The sequence below is a fragment of the Hippopotamus amphibius genome, chromosome 15 (genome assembly GCF_030028045.1).
Source record: "Hippopotamus amphibius kiboko isolate mHipAmp2 chromosome 15, mHipAmp2.hap2, whole genome shotgun sequence".
NCBI lineage: Eukaryota > Metazoa > Chordata > Mammalia > Artiodactyla > Hippopotamidae > Hippopotamus > Hippopotamus amphibius.
Genome location: NC_080200.1, coordinates 13,006,309 through 13,027,812, shown reverse-complemented (window position 1 = coordinate 13,027,812; position 21,504 = coordinate 13,006,309). Strand labels below are relative to the sequence as shown.

The window sequence follows — 21,504 nt, the reverse complement described above, 5'->3', positions numbered from 1 at the left end:
AAATAAGCAATACAGTGCTGAGTTGGGGCGGGGGGAGGGGGTTGTAAAAACCAAATATAATAGAATACCTACATAAAACAATGCACATTTTCAAGGAAAGACCCACCCAAAGGTGCCAATTAAACACACTGGAGATTTCTGGCTGGATGATGTTCCACAGTCGGGTAGACAAGTTGAAGTTGATAGCAATCAAATCGAGACATTAATTGAGATGCCTCTGGTGATGGGATGGGAATGGGGTATCTTTTTTCAGGTGTTTATTTTTAAAATTTCAAAGCTATAGAAAACTTACAAGAATAGTAAAATGAATACCCATATACCACTCTCCTGGATTCAGCAGTAATTGTTACCATTTTGCCACATTTGCTCTATCTTCCTGTATGTTAATAGGAATGTATGCCATCTTATAATATTGTATATAAAATGTTGTGTATATATGTAATTTTTGTCTGAACCATGTGATAGTTGCAGGCATCATGAATTTAACACTAAATAATTCACTGTGTATGTCCTAAGAATAAGAACATTCTTATCTAACCACAGTACAACACTCACACTCAGGAAATTTAACATGGATATGATATTATCTACTGGGTTGGCCTAAAAGTTTGTTCGTTTTCTTTCCATAAGATGGCCCTAGTAACACTTAGTTTAACTTCATTTGAAACAATTTTGTTAGATTGTATTGTGACAACTGTCACATTAGCATGTGTTTTTTAAAAAACATCAAAATTGGTGAATTTTTGTGTAGCTATTATAATACTGAAGATGGAAGAAATTAAGCAACATTCTCAGCATATTATGTTTTATTATTTCAAGAAAGGTAAAAATGCAACTGAAACACCAAAAAAGATTTGTGCAGTGTATGGAGAAGATGCTGTGACTGACAATGTGTCAAAAGTGGTGTGCCAAGTTTTGCGCTGGAGATTTCTCGCTGGAAGATGCTCCACAGTCGGGTAGACCAGTTGAAGTTGATAGCAATCAAATCGAGACATTAATTGAGAACAATCAACATTATACCATGCAGGAGATAGTTGACATACTCAAAATATCCAAATCAAGCATTGAAAAGCATTTGCACCAGCTTGGTTATGTGAATCACTTTGATGTTTGAGTTCCACATAGGTTAAGCGGAAAAAACCTTCTTGACTGTATTTCCGCATGTGATTCTCTACTGAAACGTAAAAAAAAGATCCCGTTTTTAAAACAAATTGTGACAGGTGATGAAAAATGGATACTGTACAATAACATGGAATGGAAGAGATTGTGGGGCAAGCGAAATGAACCACCACCAAGCACACTAAAGGCCGGTCTTCATCCTAAGAAGGTGATGTTGTGTATATGGTGGCATTGGAAGGGAGTCCTCTATTATGAGCTCCTTCCGGAAAACCAAATGATTAATTTCAACAAGTACTGCTCCCAATTAGACTAACTGAAAGCAGTACTCAACAAGAAGTGTCCAGAATTAGTCAAAAGAAAATGAATAATCTTCCACCAAGATCATGCAAGACTGCATGTTCCTTTGATGACCAGGCAAAAACTGTTACACCTTGGCTGGGAAGTTCTGATTCATCTGCCGTATTCACCAGACATTGCACCTTCAGATTTCCACTTATTTTGGTCTTTACAAAATTCTCTTAATGAAAAATTTCCATTCCCTGGAAGACTGTAAAAGGCGCCTGGAACAGTTCTTTGCTCAAAAAGATAAAAAAATTTGGGGAAGATGGAATTATGAAGTTGCCTGAAAAATAGCATAAGGTAGTAGAACAAAACTGTGAATACATTCTTCAATAAAGTTCTTGATGAAAATGAAAAATATGTCTTTTATTTTTACTTAAAAGCCGAAGGAACTTTTTGGCCAACCCAATAATGTCCAGTTGACATTCAAATATCTTAGGTTATCCCTAGAATATCCTTCATTGTTGTTTTACCTTTTTACTTTTTCTTGAAAATTTTATCAAGGACCCAATCAAGGATCAAACATTGATTTTGGTTGTCTTCTCCAATCTAGAACCATTTCGCAGTTTCCAAATGAGTTTCACTCATTTAATTAATGGATTGATTTTGCCTTTCATGACATAGATCTGTTTGAACAGTTCAGACCATTTGTTTTTGCTTTTTAAAGACTGTCCCCGGCTTCCTAGGTGGCGCAGTGGTTAAGAATCCGCCTGCCAATGCAGAGGTCACGGGTTCGATCCCTGCTCCAGGAAGATCCCACATGCCGCGGAGCAACTAAGCCCGTGTGCCACAAAAAAAAGAAAAAAAAAAAAAAGACTGTCCCCCCATCAGGATGTGTCTGGTTTTTCCCTGGTGATTAGATTCAGGTCAAACACTTTGGGCAGGACCAAATTCTTTGAAGGTGATGTTGTGCCCTTCTCAGTAATACATCACAGCAGGAACATAATGAGGACAGCCTTTTCCATCAGTGGTGATGTTTTTTGATCACTTGGTTATGGTGGTGACCGCCAGCTTTCTCCACTGTGCCTTTTCCAAAGTACCTTTTCTCCATTGAAATTAACAAGTAATCTGTGGACTGGTTCTCTGAGACTGAATATCCACCTTCTTATTGACAAAGCGCTGCCTGAATCAATCATTCCTCTGGTGGCTGCAAAATGGTGCTTTTCTAATTCAACCTTTCCTTCTGTATGTAATCAGTTGGCATTCCAGAACTACCCACCTCAATGGGCAGAGGTAGCACTCAAATCTGAGTTCCTCACCAGCTGGGCCTCCCAGCCTCTTAAGCTATAAAATCAAGTAGGAAGGAGATGCCCAGTGGTGCTCTGTGCCCCTGGGCACTTCCTCATCAGTCAACAGGTGGATTCAGGTGGATTCTGCTCAGGACTCTGTGCCCCACATCCCACATATTGTCCTCTCCAAGTGCATTGGAGGCAGCTCGGATGCCAGGCACAAGCAGGGAAGTGGACACAGTCCCACAGAGGGCACCGGCCTAGCCAGAGGCAGCAGATCACTCAGTGGGGGTGACAGAGGTCAGCAGAACAGGAAGAGAAGGACAATAGCTGTGCCTGTTGCCACAGCAGTTTCAGTATTTGCCAGCTGGGTGGAGTCGGCCGTGCAGCCCTCAGCAACTAAGCCCAGGGCCCACTCTCTCCTCTGACTTTGTCCAACATGCCCTAGTGAGGCTGGAATGTGCAGCAGTTCACCCACTGCAAAGATCCAATCATTCACTAAGGCTTGAACAGTTAGAGGTCTCCAAGAACTACAATTCCCAGAACACACAGCCAACTCCTGGTCCGGCCCCAGCTGTCTGAGTGGCTGGCTTGTTCCTAGGACAAGGAAATCTCACCTGTCCTAGGAACTGAGAGTCCCGGCCTGGGCAAGGTCCGTTTGTGTCTTTGTTTCTTGGACCTGTTCCTGCCTGTGAAATCCCGGTTACAAGCCAGACCTGGAGATGGTGAGATTACCCAGCTCTTTCATCCACACACGTGTACTGAGACCCTGCTCTGTGCCAGTCTCGGGAGTGGGGCAGGGGGCGGGGGAGGAGTGCGGGGGTGGTGGTGGTGCGGGGGGCGGGAACAGAGATACAGGAGGCCGACTCACGATAGTCAGCTCCCTGAGGGCAGAGGCTCGGGTTGGGTGGGTACCCTTTATAATTTAACACAGTATGTGCTCAATAAATAATTCGATGGTCAGCCAGCAAGCGAACAGGCCATCTTGCCCTTGTCTTCCGTTCCACTGCACCCGAAAGGTGCTTTGCGAGCCACTTTGCTCGCTCCTACGATATCGTGCTCTCCTAAAGTGTGCTGTATCTCTCTGTCCGACCTCCAAGCCTTTTCACGCCCTGTTCCCTTTACCAGGAGCACATTCTTTCAGCTTATTCGTTGATGTGTCTGTAGAGATAGGACAGAGCCTGGCACGGAGCAGGGACACATTAAATATTTGATGAGTAAATGAATGAATGAATGAATGAATGCCCTTGTCCATTGTACATCCAGGACGCAGGGACACTCGGGACCCTCCCTATTCATCTCAGTCCCCCGCCCGCCCATCCAGAATGAATGCATCTTTTTATCCTTCCTGAGGACGGCCGGCTGGGGCATGTGCAGGCCGGGCAGAGGACTGGATTGGGGCCTGCCCTTGGCCCCCTCCCGGGTCTCCTAGAGGGTCCGCTTTTCTGGACTTTGGGAGTTTGTATCCTCTCCCCGAAACTCAAACTCGGTCACCTGACTCCCACGACTAGCCCCCCTCCTCTTACCACCCAGGGCACCCCACTCGGACACTCAGCCAACAGCACGTGGTCCAGGGGCCCCAGCTTCCCATTGGCCGCTGGCCTCCTTCCTTCCGCGAGATTGGCCCGGGCCCGGCCGCAGCTCCCCCTCCGCAGCCTTGCGGTGGTACAGCCCGCCGCGGCTTAGGAGGGGCGGGAAGGTCCAACGCTCCGCGGCACGGGGGAGGTGTCGTGAAGAGCCGAGTGAGGCGCAGGGATCCCTCTGGAATGTTTCCTTCGGGTCCACCCGGCGCGGGGCGGCGTGGAGCGGATTGGCCGCGAGCGCCGGGCGGCCGCTCATGATTGGCCGGACATGGGCCCTGGCCCCGCCCCCCTGGTCGTGGCTGAGGGAGAGGCCCTGGCCAGAGTTTGCTGAGAGCCGATCGCGGCGCGCGCTGGGCGGCGGCGGCGGCGGCGCAGGTGAGTGTCACCCGCGGGCGGGGTGCATCGCGGCCGCTCGCGGGACCCCGGCGCGGACCTGCGGGATCGCGGACCCGCGGGGATCCGGCGGATCCTGTGGGGTGGGGCCGGCCCCGTGGACGCGGCTGGAAGTCTAGGCTGAGCGGGGGGGATGCCCGAGGCCCCTTCCCAGAGGGCAGCCTGCCTTCCCGCTGCGGGGCAGGCGTAAGCGCCTCGTGCCGCCGGGATGGGGTGTGCAGCCACACCCCAGCCCCCTGTACCTCTGGGCAGTTCCCATCCCGGCTGGGACGGGCGCAGGATCGGTATTTCTGAGCCCTGCCCGGGCAACTCCCCGAAGCTGGCCCAGTCCCAGTCCTCTAGGGCCTAGGGGGACCATGGGAGGACCGAGGTTTCCGAAGATAATAACGGAAAAAAATCACCCCGGCTAGCATTTATTGAAAACTTCAGTGTCAGGTATTTATCGCGCCTATCACTGAATCTCAGCACCTCATGGAAGGTGCTGTTACTTCTCTCGGAGCCGGAGCAGCAGACCCAGAGAGGTGGAGTGACTTGCCTAAGGTCACACAGCGAGTAAGTGGCAGATCTGGGACTCAAACCCATGCCTCAGAATCCAGAACTGGAGTCCCAACTACTAGACTAGATGCCCAGTGGCTCCAAAGCTCAGGTGTTTCTCACCAGCTCCTCCCACTCCACTCCCTCCAACCAGACACGCCGTCTGGGGCACACCTGCTGGTCTTTGATTTCACCAGCTGCTCAAACAGGAAGCTGCCCCCATGGTCCTTATCCCCTGAGCTGGAAAACCAAGGCCAGAATACCTGGATCCTGAGAAGAGAGTGACATCTGCAGGAGAGATAGGCTGGGGGCCAGCGCCGGTGGGGTCCTGTGCCTGCTAGGCCCACCTGGGAAGCCTGGGCCCAGGACAGTAGGCGTTCTCCCTGGAAACACCCAGGAGCCGGTTTTTCAAGACTGATTCAGAGGCCTCCCGCCCTCCTCTCCTAAGCATACCCTGCTGAAAAGGGGAGCCTGGGTGTGGTGTCCCCCCACCCCCAGCTTGTGTGAACTCCCTGGAACCCCTTTCCCCACTTCCTGCTCCCCGCACTGCAACTCTGTGTGGCTGTGGGCTTATTAAGTTTCAGGCCCTTCCCAGGGAAGAGAGGGTGGGGATGCTGGGATTCCAGCCAACCTGCTCGATGCCCGGGGCTGAAACTCCTTTTTTCCATACCTGTGTTCAGGGTTGAGAGGAGACTGGGAATGCGGTGGGGAGGTGGCAGTTAGCTGCTCTACAGTGGGCATGTTCTGAGGATGGGAGGCTCAGAGAGTAGTCAGAATGAGGGCATAAGGCACATTCATTCATTCTACATATATTAAGCACCTACTGTGTGCCAGGTACTGTTCTTGGCACAGAGTAAACACAACAAAAATCCCTGCTCTTGGGGAGCTGCCATTCTAATGGGGGGAAGCAGGCAACAAACAAGTTAACCCGTAAATAAAGAAAATACTTGCAGAGTGTGATAAATGTTCTGAATAAAATATGAGGCAGTGGCATGGTAGAATCTGTGGGCAACGGGGGGATCTCAGAGGAGGTAACTTTGGAGCCGAGGTCTGAATGACAAAAAGAAGCCAGCCTTGTAAAGATCAGACAGGGGGCACAGCCAGGGCAAAGGCTCTGAGGCTGGACCAAGCTTCACGTGATGTGGCTGGTGCAGCAGAGGACCCAAATTGGTGATTCTGCAGGGGTCTGTGGGTCACGTTAAGGAGTTTAGAGCTTTTCCTCCATCAGGTGGGAAACCGTTGTCAGATTTGAGGCTGGGGAGTGACGTGACCTGGTTTACGTTTTAAAATAGAGACATGGAGTTAAATGACAGCCTAAGACTAGAAGACAAGAGTTCTGCCAGGGCAGCATGTAATTAACTTCGTGGGCCTGAGTTGTCTGGACCACAGGGGCAGTTCCAACAGGCCGGCGCAAGCCAGGGATGCTTCCTAGAGGAGGGGTCCTGGAGTAGGCCTTGGCCAGCAGAGAGGACTGGGATGTTCCTGGGCAGGGCAAGGGAAGAGGCAATACTAATAATGACAATAATAGTAACAACTTCTTTAGATTGGTGTCAGGCAAAGTGCTAATTGAGTTACTTGCATAATCTCTTTGGATTCCCATAAGCACTCTGAGAGACAGGAATTCTGCCCATTTTTCAGATGAGGAAACTGAGGCCCCATCAAGTGAAGTGACTTGCCCACAGCCACATAGCTGGTAAGTGACAGGGGTGAGAGTTGAACCCATGCCACTATGCCTCTTCTGGCCTGGAAAGCAAATTTATTAATCAGCCACTTTCCTCACCACCATTATTCTCCCCTCCTGGGTGAGGACACAAAGCGAGCCTTGAACCAGGGCATCAAGTGTAGGCAGAATAAGGATGTTAGGAATTGGTGATCAGGATGTAGGGACCCTGGGAAAAGGAGGGAGTTTGAATCTCGGCAACTGACTGAAAGATGATACAGATGGAAATAGTAGTAATTGTCACCAGCATTTATGGAACTCTTATTGTGTGCCAGGAACTGTTCCAAGCACACTGGGAACTCAGAGAGGTTAAGACACTTGCCCAAGGTCACACAGCTAGTAAGTGGTGGATCCAAGTTGCAGATTTATGTTCTTAGCATTCTGCTAAGATGTATGGGGAGTGGTTGGAGGGGAACCAGGGGAGATGCTGATGTGGAGGAGAGGGGGTTGGGATTTTTGTTTGTTTTTGGTAGCATCATTGAGTGTAGTGAAATAACTTGACAGAGCAGTACTGCTTTATTCATTCAGAATTTATTTTATTTCTAGTATCTAGAACATATAGATTGCATTGCAATTAAAAACAGACCACGCAGTTTTAGGGAATTCCCTGGCAATCCAGTGGTTAGGACTCTGCGTGTTTGCTGCCGAGGGCCCAGGTTCAGTCCCTGATCGGGGAACTAAGATTCCACAAGCCGTACAGTGCAGCAAAAACAAAAACAAAACAAGACAAACAAACAAAACACAAACCATGCAGTTTTGAAAAATGGGCAAAGACTTAGGCAGTTCACAAAAGGGCAAATCCAAATGACTAATAAATGTATTAAAAGTTGTTTAGCATCATTGATAAGGAGGGGAGTGAAAAACAAAACGACAGGGCTTCCCTGGTGGCGCAGTGGTTAAGAATCCGCCTGCCAATGCAGGGGACACGGGTTCGAGCCCTGGGCCAGGAAGATCCCACATGCCACAGAGCAACTAAGCCCGTGCACCACAACTACTGAGCCTGTGCTCTAGAGCCCATGAGCCACAAAATTGAGCCCACATGCCACAACTATTGAAGCCCATGCACCTAGAGCCCAACGCAGCCAATAAATAAGTGAATTTATTAAAAAGAAAAAAAACAAACCCAAAAACCCCCGACAGTGTCTTCGTTGCTAAGTGAAGACTTATTCTGTCCAGAATTATGCTGGGAAGCAAGGGATGAGGGACCACAGAGGTAGGACTTGTACTTTTTCCAGGGAGACAAGACCCTATTGAGGTCAGGAACTACAGCCTGTGCCTCTCTGGCTCCCCAGAGCTGGGCACAGAGACTGGTGGGCTGGTGAATGTTAAGATCATTTGTTCATCCGTTCATTCATTCCACAGATATTTATTAAGCAGCTGCTATGTGCCAGGCAGTGTCCTCTGTACTAAGAATAGAAAAATGAATAAGACAGGCAAAGTTCCCTGCCCTTTCAGAAGACAGACAGTGAACAAGGTAAATGAATGAACTATGTTTTCCACCTGAAAGAGGTGAGAGAGTGAGTTGTGTGGATACCAGAGGGCACCGCCAGTGCAAAGGCCCTGAGGCTGAACCTCACCTAGCGTGTTGATGGAACAGGGAGGAGGCCCATGTGGCTGGAGGGAATGAGCGAGGGGGAAAGTGGGAGGAGATAAGGGCACTCAGGTAATGTGGGCAGATTCTTTTGGGCCTGTGGGCCAAAGAGAGGACATTGACTTTTACTCCAGGTGAGGTTGAAGCCCTGGGAGATTGAGAGGACAGATGTGACATGACTTATGTTTTACAGGATCACTCTGGCTGCTGTATTGACAAGAGACTGTTGGGGGCAAGGGCAGAAGCCAGGAGACACAGAGAAGGCAACTGCACTAATCTAGGTACGTGTTGATGGGGCTGGACCAGGTGATATTAGAGGAGGTGTTGGAGAACACATGAATGAATGAATGAATGAATGAGTGAATGAATGAATGAATGAGGATGGGTGCAGCCTAGGGGCTCAACTGAATCCAGGAGGGCCCCCTGGAAGAGGTGATCTGAAGGGAAGGAGCAGAAAGTCCCCTTCACACAGAAAAATATAATTTGGCATAATTTGATCCTCACCACAACCTGGCCAGGTGGATGGAACGTCCCCATTTGCAGACCAGGCAGCTGAGGCCCAGAGAGATTGAGTCGCTTAGGGGACACCGTCATAGTGATGAACTTGGGCTTGGGAATCAGACCTAAGGTTGCAGCCAGCTTCTGTGACTTTGGACATGTGACTTAAAAATGGAATCTGAACTCTTTCCCAGCCTACAAGGCCCCTCTTTTACCTGTCCTCTTCATGTTCTGCCACTGCTCACTCCACTCCAACCATAGTGGTCTCCAGCTGATCTGTGAGTCTGCTGAGAACCCACCATGACTGCCACCTCACTCAGACCAAAAGCCCAGGTTCTGCCTCCGTCTTCCCGTTACCTCTCTGCCCTCACCTTTTCTTACTGTCCCCCTTACTCTGCTCCAACTACACAGGCCTCCTTGCTGTTCCTCAAACATGCCAAGCACAGCCCCACCTCAGGGCCTTTGCACTGGCTGTTCTCTCTGCCTGAATGTTCTTGCCTCATATCCTCCTATGGACATTTCTTCCTGTCTTTTGAGTCTCTGATTCACCTTCACCTTCTCAGAGAGGCCCTCCCTGACCTTGTCTGTAGAACGTGTCTTGTTTTATTTCTTCATAGCACTCTTAGAAATTACATTAGATATTTACACACTTGCTTTCTCACTGTGCATCTTCTCCTCTGGACTATGTGCTTTTGGACAGCATGGACAGAGCCCCGGCTAGCTAGCTTCTGCAGCACCTTTAGGAGTGTATTAGAAAAATGCAACCCTTCTTCCCAGCAGACATCACAAGACCAGGGTCTGGTGCTTTTGCACAGTGAACAATCTGTAACTGCTCATGGTAGCTCTAGTCAGGGACCTTGTTGCTTGTCTTTTTTTTTTTTTTTTTTTAATAATAGAAGTTATTTTAATATTGCCAGCATAAATTTTGTGCAGTGTTCAATAATGAGCTTGAGCTATTCACAGAGACTTTTTTCTCACCTTCATAGGTATATTCTGTAGCAAACTTTTATGAAATTATTAATTACAGCTTTGAATTATAATTTTTTTATACATTTACTTGTTTATTAACTTATTGGCTCTGTTGGGTCTTCATTGCTACACGCAGGCTTTCTGTAGTTGCGGGGAGCCAGGGGCTACTCTTCATTGTGGTGCATGGGCTTCTCACTGTTATAGCGTCTCTTGTTGTGGCTTGCGGGCTCTAGAGTGTAGGCTCAGTAGTTTCTGCGCATGGGCTTAGTTGCTCTGCAGCATGTGGGATCTTCCCGGCCCAGGGATCGAACATGGGTCCCCTGCATTGGCAGGTGGATTCTTAACCACTGTGCTACCAGAGAAGCCCTTGGGTTTTAATTAATTAAAGCTTTTTTTTTTTTTTTGGCTGTGCCACGCAGCTTGTGGGATCTTAGTTCCCCAACCAGAGATTGAACCCAGGCCCAGCAGTGAAAGCACCAATTCCTCACCACTGGTCTGCCAGGGAGTTCTCTAATTAAAGGTTTTTAAAACATTCATACACAAACACATATATGTATCCACTTAAACACATACACACATATTATATATACACACATACATATGTATGTGTATTTGTAAACTCTTAGGATTTATCCATATAGGATTGTTTTCTTCATCTATTAACCACTCATCACAGGCTCCTTATTTACTCTGGGTAAGGAAATGTGGAACCTTGCTTGTCTTATTGAAGGCAATATCCATATTGTTGCATGGAACATAGTAAGTGTCCAAAATATATTTGTTTGAAGGGAGGGAGGGAGAAAGAAAGAGTAGAGCGAGAGGCAAGAGAAAAGTGTATCAGTCAGGACAGGTTTTGCTGAAGTAACAAACATCTCCAAAATCTTAGTGGCCAAACTCAACAAAAGTTTATTTTTTGTTCCTGGTACATGTCCATTGCAGCTCAGTGGGGGGTTCCATTCATTGTGGTCACTCAGAGCCTGGCCTGATGAGGCCACCACCACATCAAATGTGGCTGGTCACCCTACCAGTAGAAATGGATCTCTGGAGGCTCTTGCTTCAGTAATTAAATGCTTCAGTCCAGAAATGTCATGTGTCACTTCCTGTCACAACTCATGGGCCAGAACTGGTCAGATGCTTGCCCAGTCACAAGGAGGCCAGTAAGTGCCATCTGCCTACATGCTTTGAAGGGGGAGAGTCAGAAATTTTTTGCACACAGCACTAGTGACTGTGACCAATAGAAAAATAAATAGAAATGTAGGCTGTGAGCCTCCATTTTCTCATGTTAAATGGGCATAATCACATATTATGGTATATCACATAATTACATCATGGAGATGATAATATGGTCCCCATGATGTGGTGTGAGGATTGACTGAGATCACAGAGCAGTTAGCATAGGGTTATGATAGATAGTAGCTGATATGATTAGTTCTGTGCAGGTGTGTAAGTGCTGGGACTGGATTTTTGTTTTCTTTTTTCTTTTTTCCTTTTTTTAAAGTGAAACAAGTGAAGTGTTTAATCAGGAGGAAAAAGAGTACGTGTGACTAGGCACACACGGGCAGACTCAGAGAGAGTCGCGTCCTCGTGGTAGTCTGAATCACTTACATAGGGCATTTCTTCCGGGTTTCCTTTGGCCAATCATCTTGCTTTGTCTGGCTCTGAGCTGGGACCGGATTTTAAACTGAAGCCAGTCTGTTTTCTGAATATTTCATTGGACCTGTAGGGGCGAGGCGGCCCAAGGCCACTGCCCAGGCCCTGAGCCCCTTTTCCTGTCCTGCAGATCTCCTGGGCGTGCCCCCTCTTCTCGCTGCTCATGCCGCTGGGACTGGGGCGGCGGAAAAAGGCGCCGCCTCTGGTGGAAAATGAGGAGGCTGAGCCAGGCCGTGGTGGTCTGGGCGTGGGGGAGCCGGAGCCCCTGGGCGGAGGTGGGGCGGGGGGCCCCCAAATGGGCTTGCCTCCCCCTCCCCCCGCCCTGCGGCCCCGCCTCGTGTTTCACACCCAGCTGGCCCACGGCAGTCCCACTGGCCGCATCGAGGGCTTCACCAACGTCAAGGAGCTGTACAGCAAAATCGCCGAGGCCTTCCGGTTGCCAGCTGCTGAGGTACCCCCGGAGAGCCGGGCACTGGGGTCTCTGATGGTGAGCTAGAGAGAGGCCTGAGCATGCATCCTGTTTGTGAGCTGTGGCTCAGGTGCTGAAGCTGCAGATACTGTGGCCTTACCCCAGTGAATTATAGGCAGCTGGAGGCCAGGGCTGGATGCTGAGTTTCATCAGGCATTGGAAGCCTGCACCTCACTGGTTTGTGGCAAACTAGAGGCCACAGCCAGATGCAGGCATTGGGAGACCTGTGCCCCAGTGGATTGTGGGGGCGGGTGGCCACACCTGGATGCTGAGTTTCTATCAGGCATTAGGAGACCTGCAGCCCAGTGCATTGTGGGGAACTGGAGATCAGGACTGGGTGCCGAGTTCCCATCAGGCACTGGGAGGCCTCTGCCCCAGCGGATTGTGGGAATGGATGGCCAGGGCTGGATGCTACATTCCCATCATGCATTGGGAGGTTGCAGCCCAGCGGATTGGGGGGATTGAAGGTCAGATGCAAGATTCACTTCTCCATGATTCATTGGGAGGTCCCATCCCGAGGACTTTGGGGGCCAAAGGAAGGGAAGCAAGGAGGGTGACTGTTGGATTGAGCGGGAAGTAGATGCAGGGGTCTCAGGAGGCAGGACGGGTATCTGTGCCCCTTCATTCATTCCACAGGCATTTTCTGAGCACCCTCTCTGTGCCAGGCTCTGTACCCTGGAAACAGCAGGGAGTTTTTTGCTAGCACAGAAACCCAGCCCTAGTGGGGCCCTGCCCTGGCTCTGCGGGTGGTCAGGCACGGGGGTGGGGACCCCCAGGCCTTTCCCAGCTCTCCTCACTTCCCCCTCAGGTGGTGATCCGCAAAGGGCGCTGGAGGGAGGCGAGGGCTGAATGTCTCCCACCCCTGCAGGTGATGTTCTGCACCCTCAACACCCACAAAGTGGACATGGATAAGCTCCTGGGGGGCCAGATCGGGCTGGAGGACTTCATCTTCGCCCACATCAAGGGGCAGCGCAAGGAAGTAGAGGTGTTCAAGTCGGAGGAGGCGTTAGGGCTCACCATCACAGACAACGGGGCCGGCTACGCCTTCATCAAGGTGCCTGGGGGTGGGGCACTCAGAGTCTCGAGGGTAGGGCCTACCCATAGGACCCAAGGGCAGAGCCACAGGGGCTGACAGCTCCTTTCCCCACAGCGCATTAAGGAGGGCAGCGTGATCGACCACATCCAGCTCATCAGCGTGGGTGACATGATCGAGGCCATCAATGGACAGAGCCTGCTGGGCTGCCGGCACTACGAGGTGGCCCGGCTGCTCAAGGAGCTACCCCGAGGCCGCACCTTCACGCTGAAGCTCACAGAGCCCCGAAAGGCCTTTGGTGAGGGGCTGCCTCCTGGAGCCTGGATCTTCCCCTGCGCTTGGGTCCTGGCTGCAGTGCCAAGGGCCACCAGCAGGTGGTGCCCAAGCCCAGCTGGTCACAGTGGAAAGGGGGTGGGGCAGCTCCACCCTGCCCTGGAGAGGGGTGCTGGCTCTCTGCCTCGCCTGGGAGGAGGATGGAGGCAAGGAGGAAGTTGCCCCCATATCCAGCTTCCAAGAGCCATTAGCCCAGCCAAGTGCCCCCAACCCTGGGCAGCCCTGAAAAGCCAGGCTTGGCTGCCCTGTGCCAGCCCCCCCACTTTTTTGTCTGGCTTCATTAACTCTCAGGAATGGGCCCAAGGCCCAGGGGGTGGGGGTGGGGGACTCTAAAACACTTCCCCAGGCAGATAGGGCTGGTCTGTGGCCCAGCAGCTGTACCCCCTTGGCCTTCGGGAAAGCAGCTGGAGACCCAGGACCCACCCCCTTCCTGTCCCTCAGGCCCTGGGAACAGGAGTGGCCCCCTCCAGTCTCCCCCCCAGCCTTTTCCATTCCTAGCCCCTGGCTGTGCCTCCTACACCCATGCCAAGCCTGAGTCAGGAGTCCTGCCCTCCTGGGGTCACCTCAGCCCCCAACTCCCCCAAAGCCTACAGAAGCTTAGAAAAGGTAGAGGGTTGTCTGAGGCTGGGATGCCCAGGTTCCTGCCCAGAACATGCTTGGATTGGGTTTCTCCAGCCCTCACCCCTTCCCTGCCTCCCACAGACATGATCAGCGTGCGTTCAGGGGGTGGCCGCCCTGGCTCCGGTCCCCAGCTGGGCACTGGCCGAGGGACCCTCCGGCTCCGATCCCGGGGTACTGCCACAGTAGAGGATCTGGTGAGTGTTCCAGCCGGGCCTCAGCCCTGCTTCCCTGTGGAATTCATAGGGGCAGCATCACCTCTTAGCTGAGGGGCTCTGGGCACTGGGTGCAAATCCACCTCTGCCACCTCCCAGCTCTGGGACCTTTCTCGAGCAAGTGGATCTCTGTTTCCTAATCTGTAAAATGGGGATCATAATACGGACACTTTCAGGGTTATCATGAGGATGAACTGTGGGTTTCTATTACTGAAAGTGGTAAAAATTGCACCCAGCACTTAGTACAGTTACAGTTATAGTCACGTTATTATGATGTCATTGTCCCTCCTCCCACCCCCAGCCTTCAGCCTTTGAGGAGAAGGCCATTGAGAAGGTGGATGACCTGCTGGAGAGTTACATGGGCATCAGGGACACAGAGTTGGGTGAGTAGGGGGTGCCTGGGTCTGGGGATGGGGGGTGTTTGGGGGAAGGGGCTTCTAGGTCCTGTGGGGCTGCATCTACCCTGAGCACTTCTGCCATCTGTGCCTCCATTCTGCCCCCACCTCCCGCCTCCTCCCGCAGCGGCCACCATAGTAGAGCTTGGAAAGGACAAAAGAAATCCGGACGAGCTGGCTGAGGCCCTGGATGAACGGCTTGGTGACTTCGCCTTCCCGGATGAGTTTGTCTTTGACGTCTGGGGGGCCATTGGGGACGCCAAGGTTGGCCGCTACTAGGCCTCCCACTGGACCTTGAGATGACTTGGGCCGGGCCTGGTGGGAGCCTCTGGGGTGGAGATACCACAGCCTGGACCCCAGCGTCCAGCTTGGGCCCAGCTCAGTAGCCCGAAGATGATATGGAGTGGAGGTGGGGCCAGGCCTCTGCCCCCCTCCAATCGGTACCACCCCCTTGCCAGTTCCCCGCCTGGCTGGGGTCCCCAGCCACCCCCCACCCCCTGCCCTGTTCCCCACCTACCTCAGCCGGGTCAGGCGCGGGGAGGGACCAGCCAGATTGGGTGGCCACCCCCGCCCCCAATGCTTTCCGCCTCCGCTGCCAAACTGGTCCCTCTGTCTCCCTAGGGCCTCGGGTTCTATTCGGGGGTCGTGACCTCCCTAGTTTCCTGACGCAGGGAATGAAGGAGGGGGGTGTACCCCCTCAGCAAATGCAATAACACCCTCCCCCTGCACCGCCCCCCTGCCCCCAGAGGAGCCCCCTCACTGTGGAGTCTGTTACCTCCGCATTTGAAACACAAGTCTGCTGTGAAGCCCCCAAACTCCCTCCCTCCCCTGCCCCCTGTGTCTCCCTCAGCTCAGCCCGGGACAGAAGGGGCAGGAGGGATGATGACGGAGGTGGGCTTTTGTATCTGAATTTCCTGTCTGGAACATAAAGAATCTATCTGCTGTTGGACCTGTGTGGTGGCTTTGGAATGGGAGAGGAGGGTGGGCCGGGGCTGGGAAAGAATGCAGCAGCTGAAATCCATCCTCTTTGGGCTCCAAATTGAATTAGGAACTGGCCCCAGCCACCCGCCCCCTCCCACCCGTTCCGCCTGATGAAGCTCTTGGCTGCAAGCCACCCGGCTTCCAGGCAAGGCCAGAGCTTCTCGGCCTCCTGAGGGTGCAAATCTTGTTTCCTCTCAAACAAGGCTTCCCGCCACCCCTGGCCTGATGCGATCGGTGGGCAGGAGGCTGTGGGCTCTTGCCTGTTCCAACCCAGGGCCGTGGAGAGCCCCGGGGCCAGGAGGCATGGAGAAAGAAAGATGGGGTGGGCTTAAGGTGGAGTCTCAGGCCTGCCCTGGTGAGTGCTAATGGGGAGCAACCCCACTCCGAGGCTGGGGGGGGTGGGGTTCATGACATGCCCCCACCCCGGGTGACTCTGTGCGTGTGGGGTCTGCCAGTGTCCATGGCGCGCCATGCTCTGTGCTGCACATCATAACCCCAGCGTGCTTGTTCTGACAACCCACTTCATCTTTAAGGATTGAGGAGGGGATCAGGGAAGCAGGGCGGTGGGGGCGGGGCGAATCCTGGCCAGACCTGGAGGGAAGAGCGGGGACTGAAGTGAGGGGAACCAGGCCAGAGGTCCCCGCAGGAATGTTTGGGGGCGAGCTGAGAGGGCCGGTCTGAGCCCGCCTTCTCCCCATTTCCAACACGCAGGCGATGGGCCCTGGGAGGAGGGAGCGGGGAGGACCAGCTGGGCAGGGGCAGGGGCAGGGGTTACTCTGGGCACCTGTGGGCACTTTGTGTGTCTGTGCTAATAGACAGCTCGGGTTGTGAAGGGGTGAGGCTGTGTGAGCCTGGATGTTGAGCAGGTAGAACTGTATCTCTCAGAGTGCTGGTTTGCGGACTGTTGAGGGAACAGGGTGTGACAACTGTCTTCAAGTTCCAGGATGTGTGTGGACGTCACTGGCGGAGCTCCTGTGTGGAGTGTGGCCATGGACTGCAGCTCAGGGTGTCCAGGGCTGTAAGCATGTGTGTCCCTGAGTGTTGCTGTTGTTCGGGTCGGGGAGTGACCGGCTAGATCTCGGGGTGTCCAGGGGGTGCCACTCCTTGTGTCTCGAGTGTATGCCGTGTGTACCTGTGGGACCTGTCTTGGACTGTTAGGGGGCATCTCTGGGTGACATGGTGTGTGACTGGGGGCTGTGTCAGTGATAACGGTTGTGTGCACCACTCAAGGTGCTGAGTGAGACTATTTGCCAGCGCTAAGGGATGTGATGGTCCCTTTCTCAGGGGGCTGTGTGTCAGGGTGTTAGAGTCGGTAACTATGGGCACAGCTCTGGTGCTGTGGGTGAGACTGTCTCAGTGTGACGATGGCTGACCCCAAGGCTCTGAGTAATGTGGCTGCTGCTGGGCAGGCTGTGATGGTGGTGGGTCTCAGGGTGTTAAGGGATATGATTGTGTATCTTCGGGTGTGAGACTGTGTGTCCACCCCTCAAGGATGTGATCCTACTTCTCAGGGCAGGAGGTGAGGATGCAGCTGTGTGCCCTCAGGTGTGGCTGTCTGTAGCTTGGGATGTGTATGTGCTCACCACATCCTAAAGCAGGATCTAGGAGACAGTCCACTGGTCACCACACATCCTGGCTCCCCTGCCCCCCTTCAGCCTCCTCCCTCTCCCCTCCCAGGGTATGACTCGCTGCAGCCCTGGCCTGGGCTTTAAGCCCCTGTGTAAATAATGGGCGGATCTCCTGGTCAGGCTGGGCCTGACCCACCACCAAGCTGGTCCACCCAGGGCACTGCCCCCCACCACCCACCCAACATCCATGAAGGCTCTGGCAGGGCAAGGGGGTGTTGCTCTCCCCACAGAGGGCTAGCCCTCCAACCTCACAGGCCTGGTGGGGGTAGCGGCACCCCCTAAGCCGCCCCAGCCTGCCCAGGGTGACACTCACATTTTCCAGTGTTTAGATTTTATCTGCTTTATTAATGAGGCAGGCGAGAGGCCCACGCCTTGGAGGGAAGGGGGCTGCTCCCGCACCACCAGCAGGAGAGGGTCACGGGGGCCAGGCCAACTTCCCAGAGCCCCGCTTCGTCATTAGGGGAGCTGGGGCCAGAAGTGGCCCCTGACCATTGCCAGGAGTGCAGGAAGGGGGGGGTCTCTGCCACCCCAGGTCCCCTGAAGGCTTGCGCTGGGTGGAACGGCCCCTGGAGGCTGGAGCGGGCAGCGGGAGGAGGCAGGGAGCTGAGCAGAGGAGCCGCCCCAGGAGGGAGGGAGGGAGGGAGCAGCCTGTCGGAGAGCTCGGACGCTCGGGTGTAGCGGGCTCAGGCGCAGTGGGGCAGCCGGCACAGCGGGGCAGCAGGGGCCGAGTGGCAGGCGATGGGGACCCTGCATCCCAGGCATCTCCGGGTAAGAAGGCTGGGGCATGAGGCTCTCCAGCTGGGGAGGAAGGCATGGAAGGATGGGGCCCTGGCTCCCCCAGCCTGTCCTTCCTGTGTTCCTTGACTCTCAGCCCATCTGTCTGTCCCTGTTGATCTTACCGTCTGTCCAGCCTCCCTTCCCATAAGACCTAGAAGGCAGTTCTGTCCTCTCAGGCCTCACCAGGGGTTATCAGGGAATGGGTGGCCTTGAGGCCTCTGGGGCAGAGATATGGAGCTGGCAGGAGCAGAACTGTGGGCATCCAGGGTGAGGCAGCAGGTCAGAGGTAGGGCCTGGGTGAGAGACAGCGATGGAGCTCAGAGATGGGAGTGTGGGGGACAGGGATGGGGCTCTGGGGACAGGGGCAGGGCTCTGTGGACAGAGATGTGGCCAAGGGAACAGAGATGGGTTTATGGGAACAGGGATGGAGCTGTGGGATCAGAGATGTGGCCCTGGGGAAATCGTCACTGTGGTGGGGAGAGATGTGCCCATAATAGCAGAGATGGGGCTGTGACCATCTAGGATGGGACTGGAGTAAAGGTTACATGGTGATGGTCAGAGATGGGACAGTGGGGTCAGGTGGGGCCCTGGGATCAGAAATGGCTCAATGGGTATCAGATGGGGCTAGAGGTCAGGAACTTGATGTGGTGTCAGAATGGGAGGTGCCCTGTCAGAGGTGGGTGGGTAAGGCCCAGAGGTGGGGTCAGAGACAGGTGGGGCTGCAGGCAGGTGAGCAGTGGTGGACAGAGAAGCAGGCAGGGAGGGCAGACTGAGGCCGGGAGGCGGAGTGGATCAGGAATGGGGAAGCCAGTCATCTGAAGGTGCCATGAACAGAGGGTCTATAGAAGAACTCCATGGGGTCAAATGGGTCTTGATGATCTGAGATGGGACCACCAGCTGGTGCCAGGCCAATGGTGGGACCTCACCTTCCCCTCCTCTCCTCCTCCCCAGCCCCACCCCCGGCACCTGACATGAGCCCTTGCGGGCCCCTCAACCTGAGCCTGGCGGGCGAGGCGACCACGTGTACGGCACCGGGGGCCCCCAACGCGTCCGCCGGACCACCGTCGGGCCAGGTGGGCGCGTCGCCCGCGCTGCCCATCTTCTCCATGACGCTGGGCGCCGTGTCCAACGTGCTGGCGCTGGCACTGCTGGCGCAGGCCGCGGGCCGTCTGCGGCGCCGCCGCTCGGCAGCCACCTTCCTGCTGTTCGTCGCCAGCCTGCTGGCCACCGACCTGGCGGGCCACGTGATCCCGGGCGCGCTGGTGCTGCGCCTGTACGCGGCGGGGCGCTCGCCGGTCGGCGTGGCCTGCCACTTCCTGGGCGGCTGCATGGTCTTCTTCGGCCTGTGCCCGCTGCTGCTGGGCTGCGGCATGGCCGTGGAGCGCTGCGTGGGCGTCACGCGGCCCCTGCTGCACGCGGCCCGCGTCTCGGTGGCCCGCGCGCGGCTGGCTCTGGCCGCGCTGGCCGCCGTGGCCTTGGCCGTGGCGCTGCTGCCGCTGGCGCGCGTGGGCCGCTACGAGCTGCAGTACCCGGGCACGTGGTGCTTCATCGGTCTGGGCCCGGCGGGAGGCTGGCGCCAGTCGCTGCTCGCCGGCCTTTTCGCCGGCCTCGGCTTGGCCTCGCTGCTCGCCGCTCTCGTGTGCAACACACTCAGCGGCCTGGCCTTGCTGCGCGCCCGCTGGCGCCGCCGCTCTGGACGGCACTTCCCGGCCGGAGGCCCCGACAGCCGCCGTCACTGGGGAGGGCACGGAGCCCGTTCGGCCTCCGCCTCGTCCGCCTCGTCCGTCGTGTCGGCCTCCGCCGCCCCCAGCGGCTCTCTGGGCCGTGGCTCAGCGCGCAGAGCCCGCGCCCACGACGTGGAGATGGTGGGCCAGCTCGTGGGCATCATGGTGGTGTCGTGCATCTGCTGGAGCCCCCTATTGGTGAGGGGCGCGCATGCCCCTCCAACGCTGTTCCTTCCCACGCCCTCCGTGACGCCTCCCGCCCTTTTCCATCCTGGGATACCTGGGTCCTCTCTCTCTGACCCAGCCAGGGCTCTGGGCCCTCGAGGCCCCACCTGCCAGAGTCCACCCTTTGCCCTCTCCCTCTGACGTCCCATTCCTCCTCCCAGTCCCCCTTACTCCTTTCTGGGGTATTTGCAGTTCACCCGACCCAGGCAAGCCTCCCCTCCAGCCCTACCCACCTAAGTGCCTTCATTCCCTAGCTCCCTTCCACTATCACCACCCCTTTTCTCTTCTCCCCATCAATCCCCCGTCCTTTGGGATACCTGGGACTTCTTTCTGGCCCGAGCACACACCCACTGAAAACTTTTGCTTCTGCCACGCTCTCTAATGCCCCTGCTTCTCCTCCCCTCTCTCCATAACTCCTTCCCAATTAGATTCCCATTTACCCTCCCCGTGACGTTCCGTCCCTCCTCACAGCGTCCTTACCTTCCGGATACACTCCCATCCATCCCGGCCCTACCCTTCGCCGGTCCCCTCTGCTTACACTACCGCACCGCTCACACCGTCTTCTCCCGCAGGTGTTGGTGGTGCTGGCCATCGCGGGCTGGGGCTCCAGCTCCCTACAGCGGCCGCTGTTTTTGGCCGTTCGCCTCGCCTCGTGGAACCAGATTCTGGACCCCTGGGTGTACATCTTGCTGCGCCAGGCTGTGCTTCGACAACTGCTTCGCCTCCTGCCTTCAAGGGCAGCTGCCAAGGGCAGCCCCGCGGGGCTGGGCCTCACCAGGAGTGCTTGGGAGGCCAGCTCGCTGCGCAGCTCCCGGCACAGTGGCCTCAGTCACTTCTAGGCGCGCCCAGCGGCTAAGCCAGACTATCCGGGGCCTGCCTCAGGTCTGCAGCGTGGAGACTTCGGGGAATAAAACTGTTTTGCGGACAACCCCAGGGCGGTGTGTCCCGTTGGGGCTGAAGCACCTTAGTGGCCGCGCGGGGGCTGCAGAGGCGCTGTGTACGCCTCTCGGGTTGCAGTTCCTGGACTTGCCACGCGGGGGCGCAGAGGCGCAGAGCCGGAGTCGTAGGAGCATGCGCGCAAGGCCGTGGCCGCAGTCCTGGGGTCAGGGCTCCGCTGGGAGCAGGGCGAGAGGGTCGGGGGGCACTTCTCGCCCCTGCTGTCATCAGGAATGACTCCCGCAACCATTCGCTTATTATGGCCCTGAGCTCCCCCAACAGAACCCCAAGTCCCCACCCCCAAACCACGCCCCATCACAGGCCTCTAACCCGACTTCCCTCTACACAGCTCCGAGCCCCCTCCCATCACATTCTGCCCACGCTCCCCTCCATGATAACAGCCCCGAGTCTCCACCATCCCTTGGCCCTCTTCAAATGATCCGCCACCATAACCCGAGGCATTTCCCCATCACTCCCTACGCCGCTGCCGGCCACCCATCGCATCCCCTCCCAGCTCTCCCCACCTCCAAGCACGCCCCGCACCC

General features: G+C 54.8%; 2 protein-coding genes across 9 annotated transcripts; both read left to right on the top strand.

Annotated features, from left to right (window-relative positions):
• The first annotated feature begins 3,299 nt into the window (after window positions 1-3,299).
• On the top strand, window positions 3,300-15,666 carry GIPC1 (GIPC PDZ domain containing family member 1). Of its 7 annotated transcripts, none has more exons than XM_057709646.1 (10): window positions 3,300-3,412; window positions 3,954-4,645; window positions 6,836-6,890; window positions 8,702-8,789; window positions 11,756-12,076; window positions 12,963-13,148; window positions 13,245-13,425; window positions 14,163-14,275; window positions 14,595-14,676; window positions 14,816-15,666. In XM_057709646.1, the coding sequence occupies exons 5-10, from the start codon at window positions 11,789-11,791 to the stop codon at window positions 14,965-14,967; spliced, it is 1,002 nt and encodes a 333-aa protein (XP_057565629.1). In that variant the 5' UTR covers window positions 3,300-3,412; window positions 3,954-4,645; window positions 6,836-6,890; window positions 8,702-8,789; window positions 11,756-11,788; the 3' UTR covers window positions 14,968-15,666. The 7 variants fall into 7 exon arrangements, with proteins under 7 accessions (XP_057565629.1, XP_057565634.1, XP_057565632.1 ...); XM_057709651.1 differs by having other exon boundaries at window positions 11,699-12,076; XM_057709649.1 differs by lacking the exon at window positions 6,836-6,890.
• Window positions 15,667-16,154: 488 nt separating this feature from the next.
• On the top strand, window positions 16,155-20,941 carry PTGER1 (prostaglandin E receptor 1). 2 transcript variants are annotated; one of them, XM_057709353.1, is made up of 3 exons: window positions 16,155-18,065; window positions 19,026-19,996; window positions 20,596-20,941. In XM_057709353.1, exons 2-3 carry the CDS (start codon window positions 19,046-19,048, stop codon window positions 20,860-20,862), a joined length of 1,218 nt encoding a protein of 405 aa, XP_057565336.1. In that variant the 5' UTR covers window positions 16,155-18,065; window positions 19,026-19,045; the 3' UTR covers window positions 20,863-20,941. The 2 variants fall into 2 exon arrangements, with proteins under 2 accessions (XP_057565336.1, XP_057565335.1); XM_057709352.1 differs by having other exon boundaries at window positions 16,155-19,996.
• Window positions 20,942-21,504: the final 563 nt, after the last annotated feature.

Bases quoted from the DNA above. Each gene is read 5' to 3' on its own strand.
- PTGER1 (XM_057709352.1), top strand. From the start codon at position 18,959: ATGGGACCACCAGCTGGTGCCAGGCCAATGGTGGGACCTCACCTTCCC. The intron at 19,997-20,595 runs GTGAGGGGCGCG...CTTCTCCCGCAG, and splicing joins TCTGCTGGAGCCCCCTATTG to GTGTTGGTGGTGCTGGCCAT.
- GIPC1 (XM_057709649.1), top strand. From the start codon at position 11,789: ATGCCGCTGGGACTGGGGCGGCGGAAAAAGGCGCCGCCTCTGGTGGAA. The intron at 12,077-12,962 runs GTACCCCCGGAG...CCACCCCTGCAG, and splicing joins TCCGGTTGCCAGCTGCTGAG to GTGATGTTCTGCACCCTCAA. The intron at 13,426-14,162 runs GTGAGGGGCTGC...TGCCTCCCACAG, and splicing joins AGAGCCCCGAAAGGCCTTTG to ACATGATCAGCGTGCGTTCA.